At 39.5% G+C, this 13,185-nt stretch overlaps 1 protein-coding gene across 1 annotated transcript in view; it reads right to left on the reverse strand.

The window, feature by feature from the left end:
- Positions 1-253: 253 nt before the first annotated feature.
- The window catches only part of PRELID2 (PRELI domain containing 2), a 30,868-nt gene continuing 17,936 nt past the window's right edge, over positions 254-13,185 (reverse strand). The window contains exons 5-7 of the mRNA XM_035105352.2: positions 6,860-6,965; positions 2,015-2,080; positions 254-1,813 (exon numbers count right to left, since the gene is read on the reverse strand). Coding sequence (XP_034961243.1) covers positions 2,027-2,080; positions 6,860-6,965 — 160 coding nt within the window. The 3' untranslated portion in view covers positions 254-1,813; positions 2,015-2,026. The remainder of the gene's footprint in view (positions 1,814-2,014; positions 2,081-6,859; positions 6,966-13,185) is intronic.

Here is a 13,185-nt window from a genome sequence, read left to right on the forward strand (position 1 = left end):
GCAATTGCACTGGTCAGCAGGTATTAGGTTAACAGGTGGTATGTTCTAGGTAGCTGGTGCAGATGAATTGGGGGGGGGGACTCCCAGACAAAACAGATGCTATTTCACAACAGTGCTATGGACTCATCTGAGCACTTAAAGGGCAAAAGAAGCTTTGCTTAGTGCGCTTGCAGTGCTTTATGAGGTACTGTCACTGGCAATGTTCATACCATAACCTATGAGGTACTGTCACTGGCAATGTTCATACCATTCCTATTTTAACACTTGCATCACAGATGTTTAGATCCTTCCTTCTTAAGGGCGCAGTTGCTTCTCAGCACTGAGAAGGCTTGGAAACACGTGTCTATTTTCCCTCTTCTTGCTTCCAACGTGCTTAGCGATAGGGAGCAAGAAAGGGAGGCAGCCAGCAGGGCAGTTGGCACACTTTTCAGTCCCATTAGCCAGCTGTCAAATAGCTGTTCAAATGACTGGTTAGGCTGGCTCATTGCTAAAGGAAATGAATTAAAAATGACCTGACATAACTGCTGTGCCGGGTAAATCTAAATTTAATCCAGACTGCTCCAGCAATCTCAGCCATAAAACTGCAGGTGACAAGGTTGAAAAGGACATGGTTTTATGTCAAAACAACATAATCCTCCCTACTGCTCCAGAACGTATTTTATTTAACCAAGACTTAAATATTTCTAACACTGAATGTGTACCTAAGCATCACCCAGCAGACCATATCATGTTTACAATGTCTATCCGGTGCAGAGGAGTTACAAGATCGCGGTTATTAATTGTCCTCCCAGCACTTCATCCAATGTATAACACTGACAACATTTTGTGCAAATAAAAAGGAATCTTTTTATATATGCAGACATTTAAGTACTTCTTATTAGCATTGTGGCACACATTATGCATTATTAGTAATTTGCAAATCTAGTGTGAGTTCTCCTTTATTTCAGAAAAGGGTATTCAAGTAACATTTCATTTCTGAAGATAGAAATGGTGTACACACACATTTTTTTTTTTAAAAAAAACATCACCAAAAATGTTCAAGAAAGAAACAAAAACCTGAGCCCTTATGTCAACTTACCACTTAATTAGATGTCAATTACCTAGTTATAAGCACTGAAAGACTAAACAAGTTTTCCATCTTTTTAAAGAGGGCTACCACTGGAATTCAGCATTAATAAAGATTCTGAGACGCTTTTGCAAGCTTTAAAAACTAGCAAGGTTTGGCAACAGTTCACATTTTAGAGGGGCACATTGGCAAACTGGTGATGCATTAATAGCATTTTGGGGGTTTTAAAGAATGGTATTTGCATAATACAAGAATTTTGAAACTAATATAATCTTGCAGTTCATGTAGTCTTCATGAGATATAGATTCACAGTACCTGTTAATAAAATGTCTCCATTTCAGTTGTCCTGCTGTGGAATAGATTCTCTGCCCTGAACAACGGACCATGTATTAAAACAAGAGTAAAATCTTGTTCCTTTTGGCTGATAGTCTCTCCATAGACTATGTGTGTGTTTTTGCCAGGGGGGGGGAGTCTTTTTGATGATTAGTATATGGGAGATTAAAGTGCAACTACACAGTGATGTATTTTTCCAAATCACACTTTCGTTCACCATGATCACACTGGTTCACAGATTTTAAGTTGTGCCATTCCACATATGCTGCTTAGTTTGTAGGCGATTGTCTTCCTTCAACTGAGTCTTTCCTTATTCGTTAATCTAACCCATAAAGTTAACTTCAGCAAGAAGCAGGCCTGGTAATGAGGACATATTGCTGTGGTTCTACTTTAGACACATGGAGACTTCTCCTCCTGAAAGATACAAAAAAAAGTGTGTCTTAGAAGAACATTTATAACAAACCAATCAATAGCCATTTGCTCTCTTTTCTAGAACTACTTGAAGAATACATACATTGTCCTCCATGATAAAATATATTGGGGGGGGGTTTACTTTTATGAAAACTGAGTTTGATTATCACATTCTTATAAAAGAAACAGTATAAATACACTCACATTTCCTCATTACTAGAAGGGGCTCCCAAACTGTTCTTGTAGAAGTTTCTCCATTATCGTAACACCCTGTAAAAAGAACACAGACAGTAATTTTGAACCGTCTGAACATTTCACCAGCGCACAATAGCTTTACAATTTGAATCTCTCTGTTTAGAGATCATCTAAGCAGATCAAGACCAATATCACTAAGAAAATATATCAGTCTTTACTGCGATACCAAGATTGGTGCCCACCACTCCGGGTCAATACGAAAGTTGTTGTTGTTTTTTTTGGGGGGGGGGCAACATAGCCCATCCTGGAGCTTTGTCTAGGGGAAGCCTCTCAATAAGACTTTTGATTTCTGCTTCAGTGACAGGGGACCAAACAGGTAACCTCTCCAGGGATAGCTTGTCCTCCATTTCATTCCCTACTGTTTCGTCCTCCTTAACTCAAAGATACTGGCAACCTGATGACAGAGCAGTGCAATGGTGTGTTGAAGTTCCTATCAATGGATCTGAAGGAAGGAAGGGGAATGCATCACATGGCTGGGAGCAGTGGAGCTCATGGCTTGCATAGAGAAATGGGGATTGTAGGTTCTGGTGATCATCAGCTCACACTTTTGGACACTCCAGATTTGTGTGCCTACTCACAACTCATACATGCTATTTTAAGTACAGTGAAACTAGAGCTGGAGCATCATTTTGCCTTGTCATTTGTGGGTTGCATAGATGGGGAATCTCCTCTTTATCTGCACATCTACATAGTGCAGAATATTATTTCAGCCCTGGACTAAGTCTGTTGCAACTATAAGAAGTATGCTGGCAATATGCAAACCACAACTTGGCAGTTTGGTTGTGGTAATTAACTACATGCTACTTGTTTTGCAGCTGGCCATCACAGACCTGGGCAAGCGTTGAACAATTACCATGAGCGAAAGCTCTGCAGCCACAGGATCTCTCTGTTCTCTTTTAGCAAAAGGGAAGTTTCTACCCACATAGCGAAGAATGCCCCGCTCAAAAAAAGACACAGCAGGTTTCCTGCCTCATAGTGCAATATCATGACAAATATGAATCCCTTCCAAACAGCAATAACCTGAAGAGACCAACATTCAGTTTGTTTTATCATCAAGTAATGCAAAGGTTCTCAAAGTGATGCTTTCCAAATTCAAGCCAAATATTGCATTAAAAAATCAGGGAAGATGCTTTCTCTTTCTCTTTCATTTCCAGAGGAAGTGAGAATGGGCTAGCACAGCCCATCTGTCCAAATTAAGTTTACAACCATTTACTAAGTAGTTAATTGACATAAGTGAAAACCCCGAGGTTTGCCTTGAGAATTTAAAAATGTTATTTATTGAATCAATTATGTTCACACTGTGACAGTTGCTTTTTCTTTTCTCCTCTTAGCACAGCAGTTTCAAGGGAAATTGTTTGACAGAGGGGCTTAAGGAAGCAGAGAAGGGAGATTTATAAAATGAAGAAACATTAAATGACAGCTATTAGTAAGCGCCACTGTTCTTTTCGATTAGACGAGGATCAATCAAAGTCTGATCAATATATTCCTTTAAACTAAAGCTCTTGTGCTTAAATCTTGACACGAGATCAAGCTTCAGAATGTTAACCTTACACCAATTATAATGCAAGGATGCACTTGAAATGCAAAGGAACCTACCAGTATTCCTACCTATTAAAATGATATAAATTTTGTTCAATTATTATTTTTAATTTAAAAAACCATCTTTTAAAATGTGGTTTAAAAGCCATTTTCTTTACTTTTTAAACTTTTACTTCTTTTAATTCAAAAACTCATCAGATTACTAACTTGACAGCATAGTTATGTGTTCGATGCAGACACAGTTAGTATGGGCTGGATATGGGCTGTTATTTATTCATGTCACTTACAAGCATAAAAGCTTTTCCTGATTGGCAAGTCACAGAACACACACAGACACACACACACACACATACACCCACACACAAAAGATCCACTCCCCTCAAATACTTCCTGGCTCAGATGCCAAAGCAGAGGTGAGCAACCTGCAGCCCGAAATTTATATTACATGTGTCCCCTCCATGCCACCACCCCAAGATACCTCCTGGAGCTGTCCAATTCCCTCCTTCCATCAGATCTCTTTCTATTGCTGTTTCTCAGCATTTGGTATTCAGTGGCACACCGCCGTTGAATGCGAAGGTCTTCGATAGCTCTCATGACTAATAACCACCGACACACCAATCTACCATGCATTCGACTAGTCCTCTTTTAAACCCAGCTTAGTTCGTGGCCATCACACCATACGTCCCACAAATTGTTTATTCATTGTGTGAATAAGAACTTCCTTTGGTCTGTCCTTAATCTACTCCAAATCAATTTCATTGGGTGATCTCAAGTTCTAGCTATTATGAAATGGAGACAAGCTTCTCTCTATTACACTTAAATGTTATGAGCCTCTATTATGTCCCTCACTCCATAGTCTAAACGAAAAAGAGGCCCAAACACTTTAGCTTTGCCTTGTGGGGAAGGTGCTCTGACCCCTCAATCATTTCGGTTGACCTTTTCAGGACTTTCTCCAGCTCTACTATATTCTTTCTGGGAATGGCCAGAATTGTACACACACTATTCCAAATGTACCAAATCCATAGATTTGAATAAAAGAACTACAACTCTGGCAGCTTTATTTTCAATGCCTTTCCTAATGATCCCTAGCAAGTATGGTCGTATTTGCCAGAGAAGGCCAAAATAGTCAGGGGATCCTCTAAATGAGTCACATGATAATGAATCCTAACTATGTGTTTTAGAAACAGTGGGGTTTTTAGAAACAGTGGCTAAACCAGGGTTTGTTTTAACCATGGAATGTTTCAGAAAACGTGAGTTGCCTCACAGAGAAATAAATAAGCTACAGCTTGTTTCTCCAAGGCTTGGCTTGTTTTCTAACTACTCTTGTTTCATGCTTCTATAGTTTGGGCAAGCATCTGCGGTCAGGTAGCCAAATAAACCATGGTTAAGCAAGGCTGCTGGGTTCAGACTTAGCTCCAAATCAGCTGAAACAAACTGTGGCTCATAAACCAACAAGTCATGGCTTCACAAGGTGGTTTGCCAGGAACAAAACCAAGGTTAGTCTACTGGGCTGGTTTGGATTTTCAAACCATTCACACTTTGGCAAAATAAGCCAGAGTGCTATGTGCAAATCTGGCCAATAGGTCTAAATTATGTGGCAACACTACCTGATTTGTGGAGTATATCCATCTGTGATGAAAAAAAATATACATATACTTATAGCACCATTTAAATGTTTTCCAACCTCTATAACAATACAGGTAATTCTCCCTATTGAGGTGCATCAGGTGACTGTTTCAAAATCTAAAGCGTGTCTCTCGTACGTACAAAGTTTGTCATTGGTATGAGCTTTTGTGTGCATGCACATGAAAGCTCATACCAATGACAAACTTAGTTGGTCTCTAAGGTGCTACTAGAAGGAATTTTTAAATTTTGTTTCGACTACGTCAAACCAACACGGCTACCTACCTGTAACCTCGTAAGTATAGTGCATCCATCTACTTCTTCCTAAACTGTGCGTTGCTTGTGAATTCCTTGCCTTGTTTGTGTCATGTATAGGCATAATGGAAAGGTCAAAAAGCAAAGCTTTCTCCCAAAGAACAGCAACAGAAAATGCTTACAGCTGTAAGATTTGAGCCACCTATAACTACAACAAAAATGTCAAGCATCCATTCAGACAAAATGAGTTTCCATGTTTATCTGGAAGAATAAACAGCAGAAGTCTGAATGCCTGCAGACTAGAGGAGTTTAAAAAAATCAATGATTCTCTTTATTTAGAAAAGGTATAGAAAAAAGAGCTCATGTGGCGTCCATCACTTCCTCTCATGATGTGACGCAGTTCTATCTGCACAATCTTTAAAAGTTCTGATATTTATCCAGAGAACGCCAAAAAGGTGCCAGAAATCAATTGTTTTCTTTTCTCAGATTTATTGTGCCAAGACTTTTAAATTATTCATATAACTCTCTTATCAGCTACCACATGGCTGAATGAAATCTACAAGATTATGGAGAAGAAAGGTGGGGGAATACAAAAAAAAGAAAGAAGAAAGGTTTTTGTGTGTGTTTTTCACTTTAACACATTTGCATAGTTCAGTCCCCTGCCCTGAGGATCCTTCTCTGCCCAAATGCTCTTGAATTCCATGTCGATGTAATGACACTCTAGGAATAAGAAACAGCTATACTGTAGTGCCCTTCATTAATGTCAGCTATATTTGGGAACTATTTCCCCCAATAACATTGTTGAACTATTTAAAACGTTCACACCACATTGGATAAAGTCATGGAGATACAGCACTTATAAACCTTACTACCCTGGAGTAGACAATCTAGTAGCAGATTCAGCAACTACATGCAGCAGGATTTGGATGTGATTTTTCATGTCTTTGAGTAGCAGAGACTAAGGAATACTGTAAAGTTACAGCTATGATTGGCCCCAAAATTTGAAGTACGGCTCCATGTCGAAGTACTCTTGTGGCCCACTTGGCATGAAAAGCTGGACCATCCTCGTTTAGCTCATAAACACTGTCACTTAGTTCAGCACCTGTGTTTCACACATTTGCCACATCCGCATCTGAATGAAATTACAAAGAAACGGAACACAGACAGGAGCCCAGAAGTAGATGTAGGCTATGAATCTAAATTAATACATAATAGGAGTTATTCTGCACATGAAGCTGCCAAACACCATCAACTGAAATTACTGAGCAAGGAGTTCGGGGGGAAAGTCATAATGCACATTCACTAAGGATGACACATAAGGTATCAATAATACAGAAGAAACCCCCCCCCCCAAAAAAATTAAATTAAAGAGCTTACCCTTTTCACTCCTTGATTTAAATAGGTTCGGGCAAAAACTTCCAGGAAACAATTCAGTAGACCTGACCCTCTTATTGATACTTTGCCATTCTGAATGAACTCTGTCCTACAAAACAGAAATGCAATTAAACATTTTCTTTCCCTCCCAATAAGTACTGTGGTTCTCTAATAAAACTTCACCCTGTAAAAGGAATGAAGACCATATTTGAAAACACACACACACACGGTGCTTGTTTCAAAATCTCAGGGCCAGAACAGAACAAGTCTTCTTGCATGTCACTACTGATTTTCCAGTATGCATGCAATTGCAGTTAACTGCTGCTACTAAATCTGATTGTGGAAAGACAAACTTGCAGCCAGAGGAGCTCATAAAGCACTGATGTTATGTTTCCTGTAACCAAACACTGGTAATCAAACTGTCTCCATCCTTGTGAAGTTTCTGAATCATTCTAGGCCAGGCTCATCTAGAGTGCAGTACAGAAGTCTATAAATGAAAAGTTATCAGCACATGCAACGCATTGGCCCCATTCCCCTTTGTTCCAAAAAGGGGAGTAGTTTGACTATTTTAATGGCAGGAAGACATCCTATGGCACATTTCATAGGAAAGAGATGTTGCACATAATGAAATAAGAGTCACAGTGTTGGAAGGGACCCTGGAAGTAACCTAGCCCAACCATCTGCTCAGTACAGGGGGTTGAATCCAGCACAGCACTAAGACTCTTGTCCCATCGGCACAATGATTTCCCCCTGCGAAATGGAACATTCTCCCCCTCTTCTCAATCTGTGTGACCCCTAAATCTGTTCTAAAGGTTCTCCCCAATTTGGAAAGGGAATGGGACAAGCGTATGCGGGGGGGGGGAGTCCTGTTGCCAAGCAGAATACTTGAGCTCATGGGTGAGTTGAGTTGACCCCAATCTGCAACTACAACATCCCTAACAGATAACAGCCCTTCCTCTGCTTAAATACCTTGATCCTTATTCCCTTCTGCATCTGAAGAGGTGCAAAGCCCCAGCATCCCTATAAGTGGAAGCATTAAAGATCCAAACTCACATAATTGTTTTGAGTTGCATTAGAAGAAACCTCTTTGCATGTGCAGTAGAAATAACCAGTAATAACCCATCAATGCAAACAACTAGTGGGTGAGGTTTTTCCTAAGAGAGGCGCCAACAAAAGGCGAATGGCATTTTGGCGGTTATTAAACCTGATAAAGTAATTGTGAGAAGCCCTATGTTGCTTCCCCCCCCCCCCACAGCCTCTGAAAGACACGAAAAGCTCACAGAAAATATTGATCTCAGATTGATTCTCGCAACACAGAACTAGGTGATGTGGCATCATTACAACAACACAGTCGCAGAGAGAAGTCTATTAGCGAGATCCAACTACTGAATTATTGACTAGTTAAAAGTATAGCAAATTTGGCTTAATTGTTTTTGGGATTGGAGTTTTATACTAAAGATCCTTTAATTAAAGTCTTGATGTTTTAGTTCAGATAAGATTTCTTACCATGGACTCCTTTAAAGAAAAAGTTTTGAAACTGTCTCAGTTGGAAAGTTCTTGATAAAATATTCAGTGGGGATTCTGAACAAACCCCTGTCTCTTCTGTCACTAGCAGACCATCTTCTTTTCATGTCATGAAACTGCTCTGATACCTGTTGCATCTCACTGGCTTAATCTGCAGAACTGGGGGTGGGTGGGAGCAAGTTTCCACTTTTTGTCCCACATATTCCCCCCCCCCATATTTCACTGTTCATGTGAGCAGACTGTTTGACATACTGTTACTCATTCAAAGCAGGATCATTTCATAAGATGTATCAAGCCAGGAGTATGAGAACTCTAAACAAAAAGAGATGGACAAGACTGGCATTTGGGAAAATGCTCAACCGTTAGAATCTTACAGCTCTTTTCTTGCATATTATAATTTTTATGGTGGCAAATGGCATTTCAAGGCATGTAATGCATGAGACTTGAAGGAAAGGTTCAGTCAGACGAACAGGAAATAGTGGGTGCCTTCATGAAAATGTGATGAAGGAAACAACGCAATTTTATGCACAGTCACTGGAGAAATAGGTTTCTCAGCCAGTAAAGAACTGACAGAATTATGCTCACTGCTCACTGTATACTTGTGCTAAAAAAGAATCCAAATTCTGCACCTGCATAAATTATGAAAGTCTACATTGTTTCTCCTGCAAAATGTGTCCTTCAGCACACACACGCACACACACCCTATTTTCTATCATTTACAGTGGTACCTCAGTTTAAGAACAGCCGTTTACGAACTATTTGGTTTACGAACTCCACAAAACCGGAAGTAGTGTCCCGGTTTGTGAACTTTACCTCGATCTAAGAACGGAAGACGAATGGTGGAAGGGCACCGAAAGTGGGAGGCCTCATTAGGGAAAGTGCGCCTCGGTTTAAGAACGGTTTCAGTTTAAGAACAGACTTCTGGAACAGATTAAGTTCATAAACTGAGGTACCACTGTATTTTGCTTCTTTTAGTGATGCAAATAGGCAAGGCCCTGAACCTCAGCTCCCTGGAAATCTTAGCAACTCCTATAGCAGGTGTTGCAAACCTGTAACCCTCCAGATGCTGTTGGACTCTAACTCCCATCAGCCACAGCGAACATAGGAATGATGGGAATTGGAGTCCAAAACACTGGAATGCCACACATTCCCCACCACATTCCCCTATAGCTTTGGGGATTTTGTCAAGAACTGCCCACAAACTAAAGCATATCTTCACAATCATAATGACTAGTAATTTTCTTTTTTCTTTTTTAAAAAAGCCTATTAATCTTAGGAAGCTGGATTCTGCTTCCAATATATCACAATTTGTACATCTGTAGAACTGTAGTGTTACAGTGCTGGCTATAACTGAGCATTTAACATCTGCTTCACAAATTACAAAATCCGGCATGCTTCACAAATTACAAAATCTGGAGATAATTCAGACTTGTCTAAATACCAGTGTCCAATACCCAGTGGCAGTGAACCAAAGTTTGGTTCCTAATAATAATAATAATAACAACAACAACAACAACAACAACAACAACTCATTGTTATATCAGCCTAACAAATAAGCCAATCTTCTATAGTAATGGATCTACAACATTCAAATTGTTTCTCAGGTTGGCCTTTTCAAGCCAGATCTCCCACCTGACATTTCTAGGAGGTCTAGAAACTCTTCTTGCCACAAGAATAAAAGACCAAAATGTCTGATCTTCCTACCTAGCATATTTCCAGTTTCATAAACATGTACATTGTATGGAGAGCTTTAGTAGCAGAGAGCACACCAAGTTTGACTTTCCACATTCTGTTTTTCTATGACTACTGAGAAAAACACATTCCTTTGTGCAATGCAGATTAGGGGCAAGGTTCAGTCAAATTTAATGATATAGAACAAAGCTTCAGCAAGCTGTAATTTCAAAGGGAACAAGTGCTGCTGCTGTAATTTCTAGGACTGTCTTTCAGATATGCTGGCATCACTTTTGACAGAGTATTTTTTTAAAAAAACAGGATAAGTGAGAAGAATAGAGGGGGAGCAAAATTCACACTGTAAAAAGCTTTCCCCCCCCCCAATGTATAAGACATAGTGCAACATTGATTGATATACAATAAACAAAATAACCTTAGACACCAGGCAAACATGCATTAAAACAACATTTTAACAGGAACTGGAAATTGTCACATATTTATTCTTCCTAAATGCATGGGTGTTCCACCCCCCCCAAGAACTCATCATCAAATCCATCACCACCAAGTAACCTATCTGCCAGAACTGTTGATAAGATCTGAGTTTTTAAAAAGCTGTTTTTCAATTCAGTAGTAAGTATTAAGGCTACCAATATCTTATAGGCTTGTAACTTTTGCTATATAGTTGTTATTTTCTCATGTTTGTGCAAGGATACAGATAGCAGCCTCGTATCCAACATTGCTTAGTGTGGGTGGGGAAACCCGGCCAGATGGGCGGGGTATAAATAATAAATTATTATTATTATTATTATTATTATTATTATTATTATTGCTTAGGAATTCTAAGAAACAAAAAATCGGTGCAGTTTTGGAATCACTTGTTAAAATCAATGAAAGGTTCAGACTGCTATCTTGGTTGAAAAAGGAGCTCAATTTTATCCAAATACAGACAAAAACCTGCTCCTTGAGCTTAGGAAAAATTATGCAATATTTGGTTACAATATTTTAAGATGCATAGCAAGCAAATAAGCAACTTTCCAAAAAGATACAGTAGATTTGGTTATATCCTACCAACCTTACTATAAGCTTGTGAAACATGGACCACTTATAAACACCATCTCCAACTCCTCGAAAGATTCCATCAACAGTGTCTTCGAAAAATGTTACACATCACTTGGGAAGACATGCGAACTAATATCAATGTACTGAAAGAAGCAAAGATCACCAGTGTTGAAGCAATGATTCTTCAACATCAGCTTCGTTGGACTGGTCATGTTGTGCGGATGCCTGATGATCGTCTTCCAAAGCAACTACTCTATTCCGAACTTAAAAATGGAAAGTGTAATGCTGGTGGTCAACAAAGAGGTTTAAAAGACTGTCTCAAGGCAAATCTTATAAAATGTAGTATAAACACTGACAACTGGGAAACACTGGCCTGCGAGCGCTGCAGCTGGTGAACAGCCTTTACCAAAGGTGTCATGGGCTTTGAAGAAACTCGATCTCAGGACGCAAGGGAGAAACGTGCTAAGAGGAAGGCACGCTTGGCAAATCCACACCGTGATCAACTCCTGGCTGGAAACCAATGTCCCCACTGTGGAAGGACGTGTGGATCCAGAATTGGCCTCCACAGTCACTTACGGACCCACTGTTAAAATCGTGTTTATGGAAGACAATCTTACTCGGCTCCGAGTGATCGCCAAAGAAGATCCTATCATATATTACTTTATATTTGTAATAGTTTTTAAGGCCAAATCCTGAGCCTTATTAAAGAGGGAAGTACCCAGGACAGAAGCACTTCTGTAAGGAGACGAGAATACACTGCAACAATTTCCTGCTCTGCCCCATTGATATTACCCATTGAATATCCTCAGTGAATTCATGTGCTTCACTTGTGTTGCATAGGAACACCAGATTTTGGAAGAAACTAGAAGAGCATTTGTTGTCTCCCTCCACTCACACCGCATTTCAATAATGACATATACCAGATGTTTCAGGAAAGGCTGAAGAGAGAAATATACACCTGGCCATTTGTGTTCTGCAGTAACATTGAAGAGGTTTCCCCTTCAGTCCAGCTGGCCACCAGCTTATACAACCTGAAGTACCTTAATTAATAACCCTTTGATGTTTACACTGAATATATACTGTCAGTGCAGCATATGCTGAGAAATAGTGATATATTACTGCACCTGGGCATGGGTGCCTTATACTTTTTACAAATTAAAGGGTAAATTTGTCAGTGGTGCTTTTATTTCCACATTGCAATACAACTTGGTGGTTCATGGAATCACTTAGGGTTACAGATGTAAAATTTCCAGAAATGTTGAAGCCATGGGGGGGGGAATGTTGTGGGTTTTTTCCGGGGGAAATGGAAATTTTGGAAAAATTGAAAAAAAGTTCAGTGTGGTTTGCTTCTTCCTGTCTCCAGGGATGAGAGAGCAAAGCTTTAAGTCATGTATTAAGTAGTTACTGTTTGATACCAGAGTTGTTTTTTCCAATGTGTACAAGCATTCTATTAACACTAGACTTTAGTCTGCTATATTTGTTGCCCATTCTCCCAGTGTCACAAGATCCTTTGGATCTGTCCAGTCCTTCAGATTCCATCTTCTAGATTAGATCCTAGGAGTATGCTTAGATATTCCAGTTGATTGATGAGGCACAAATTCTGTTTATAAAATTCACAAAGCCACTTTCCTGACAGTACTCAGAACTTACATCATTCTTCCTAAAAGTGAAATGAAAATTTCAGAACCATTCCTGGTACCATTTTGAAGGACTAGTATTACACTACCTTATTCCTTTTCTTTTTTGCATAAAATCTGAGCTCATAAAGCGGTTACACATTTGTTGGCAGGTTTTAAAAAAGGGCATTCTGCACTCTTTCATAACCTGATAGCTTATTGTTTATATACAGTACTTTATTAAGGAGTTAGTATAAATTTCCAAGCAAAAATAGTAGGATGTAATGGGAAAGGATAGCTCAGAATTCAAAATAAGTTCACCTGGGGCAAAACTCATATACTCTTCCACGCACACAGGTGAAGCCAACTGCATGTCTTCCAAGCCAAATGTCACCCCAAGCAATTGGCCCCAACCCAGTGGTTAGAACAGGGATGGGGAACCTCAGGCCAAGCGGTCAA

The sequence above is a fragment of the Zootoca vivipara genome, chromosome 2 (genome assembly GCF_963506605.1).
Source record: "Zootoca vivipara chromosome 2, rZooViv1.1, whole genome shotgun sequence".
NCBI lineage: Eukaryota > Metazoa > Chordata > Lepidosauria > Squamata > Lacertidae > Zootoca > Zootoca vivipara.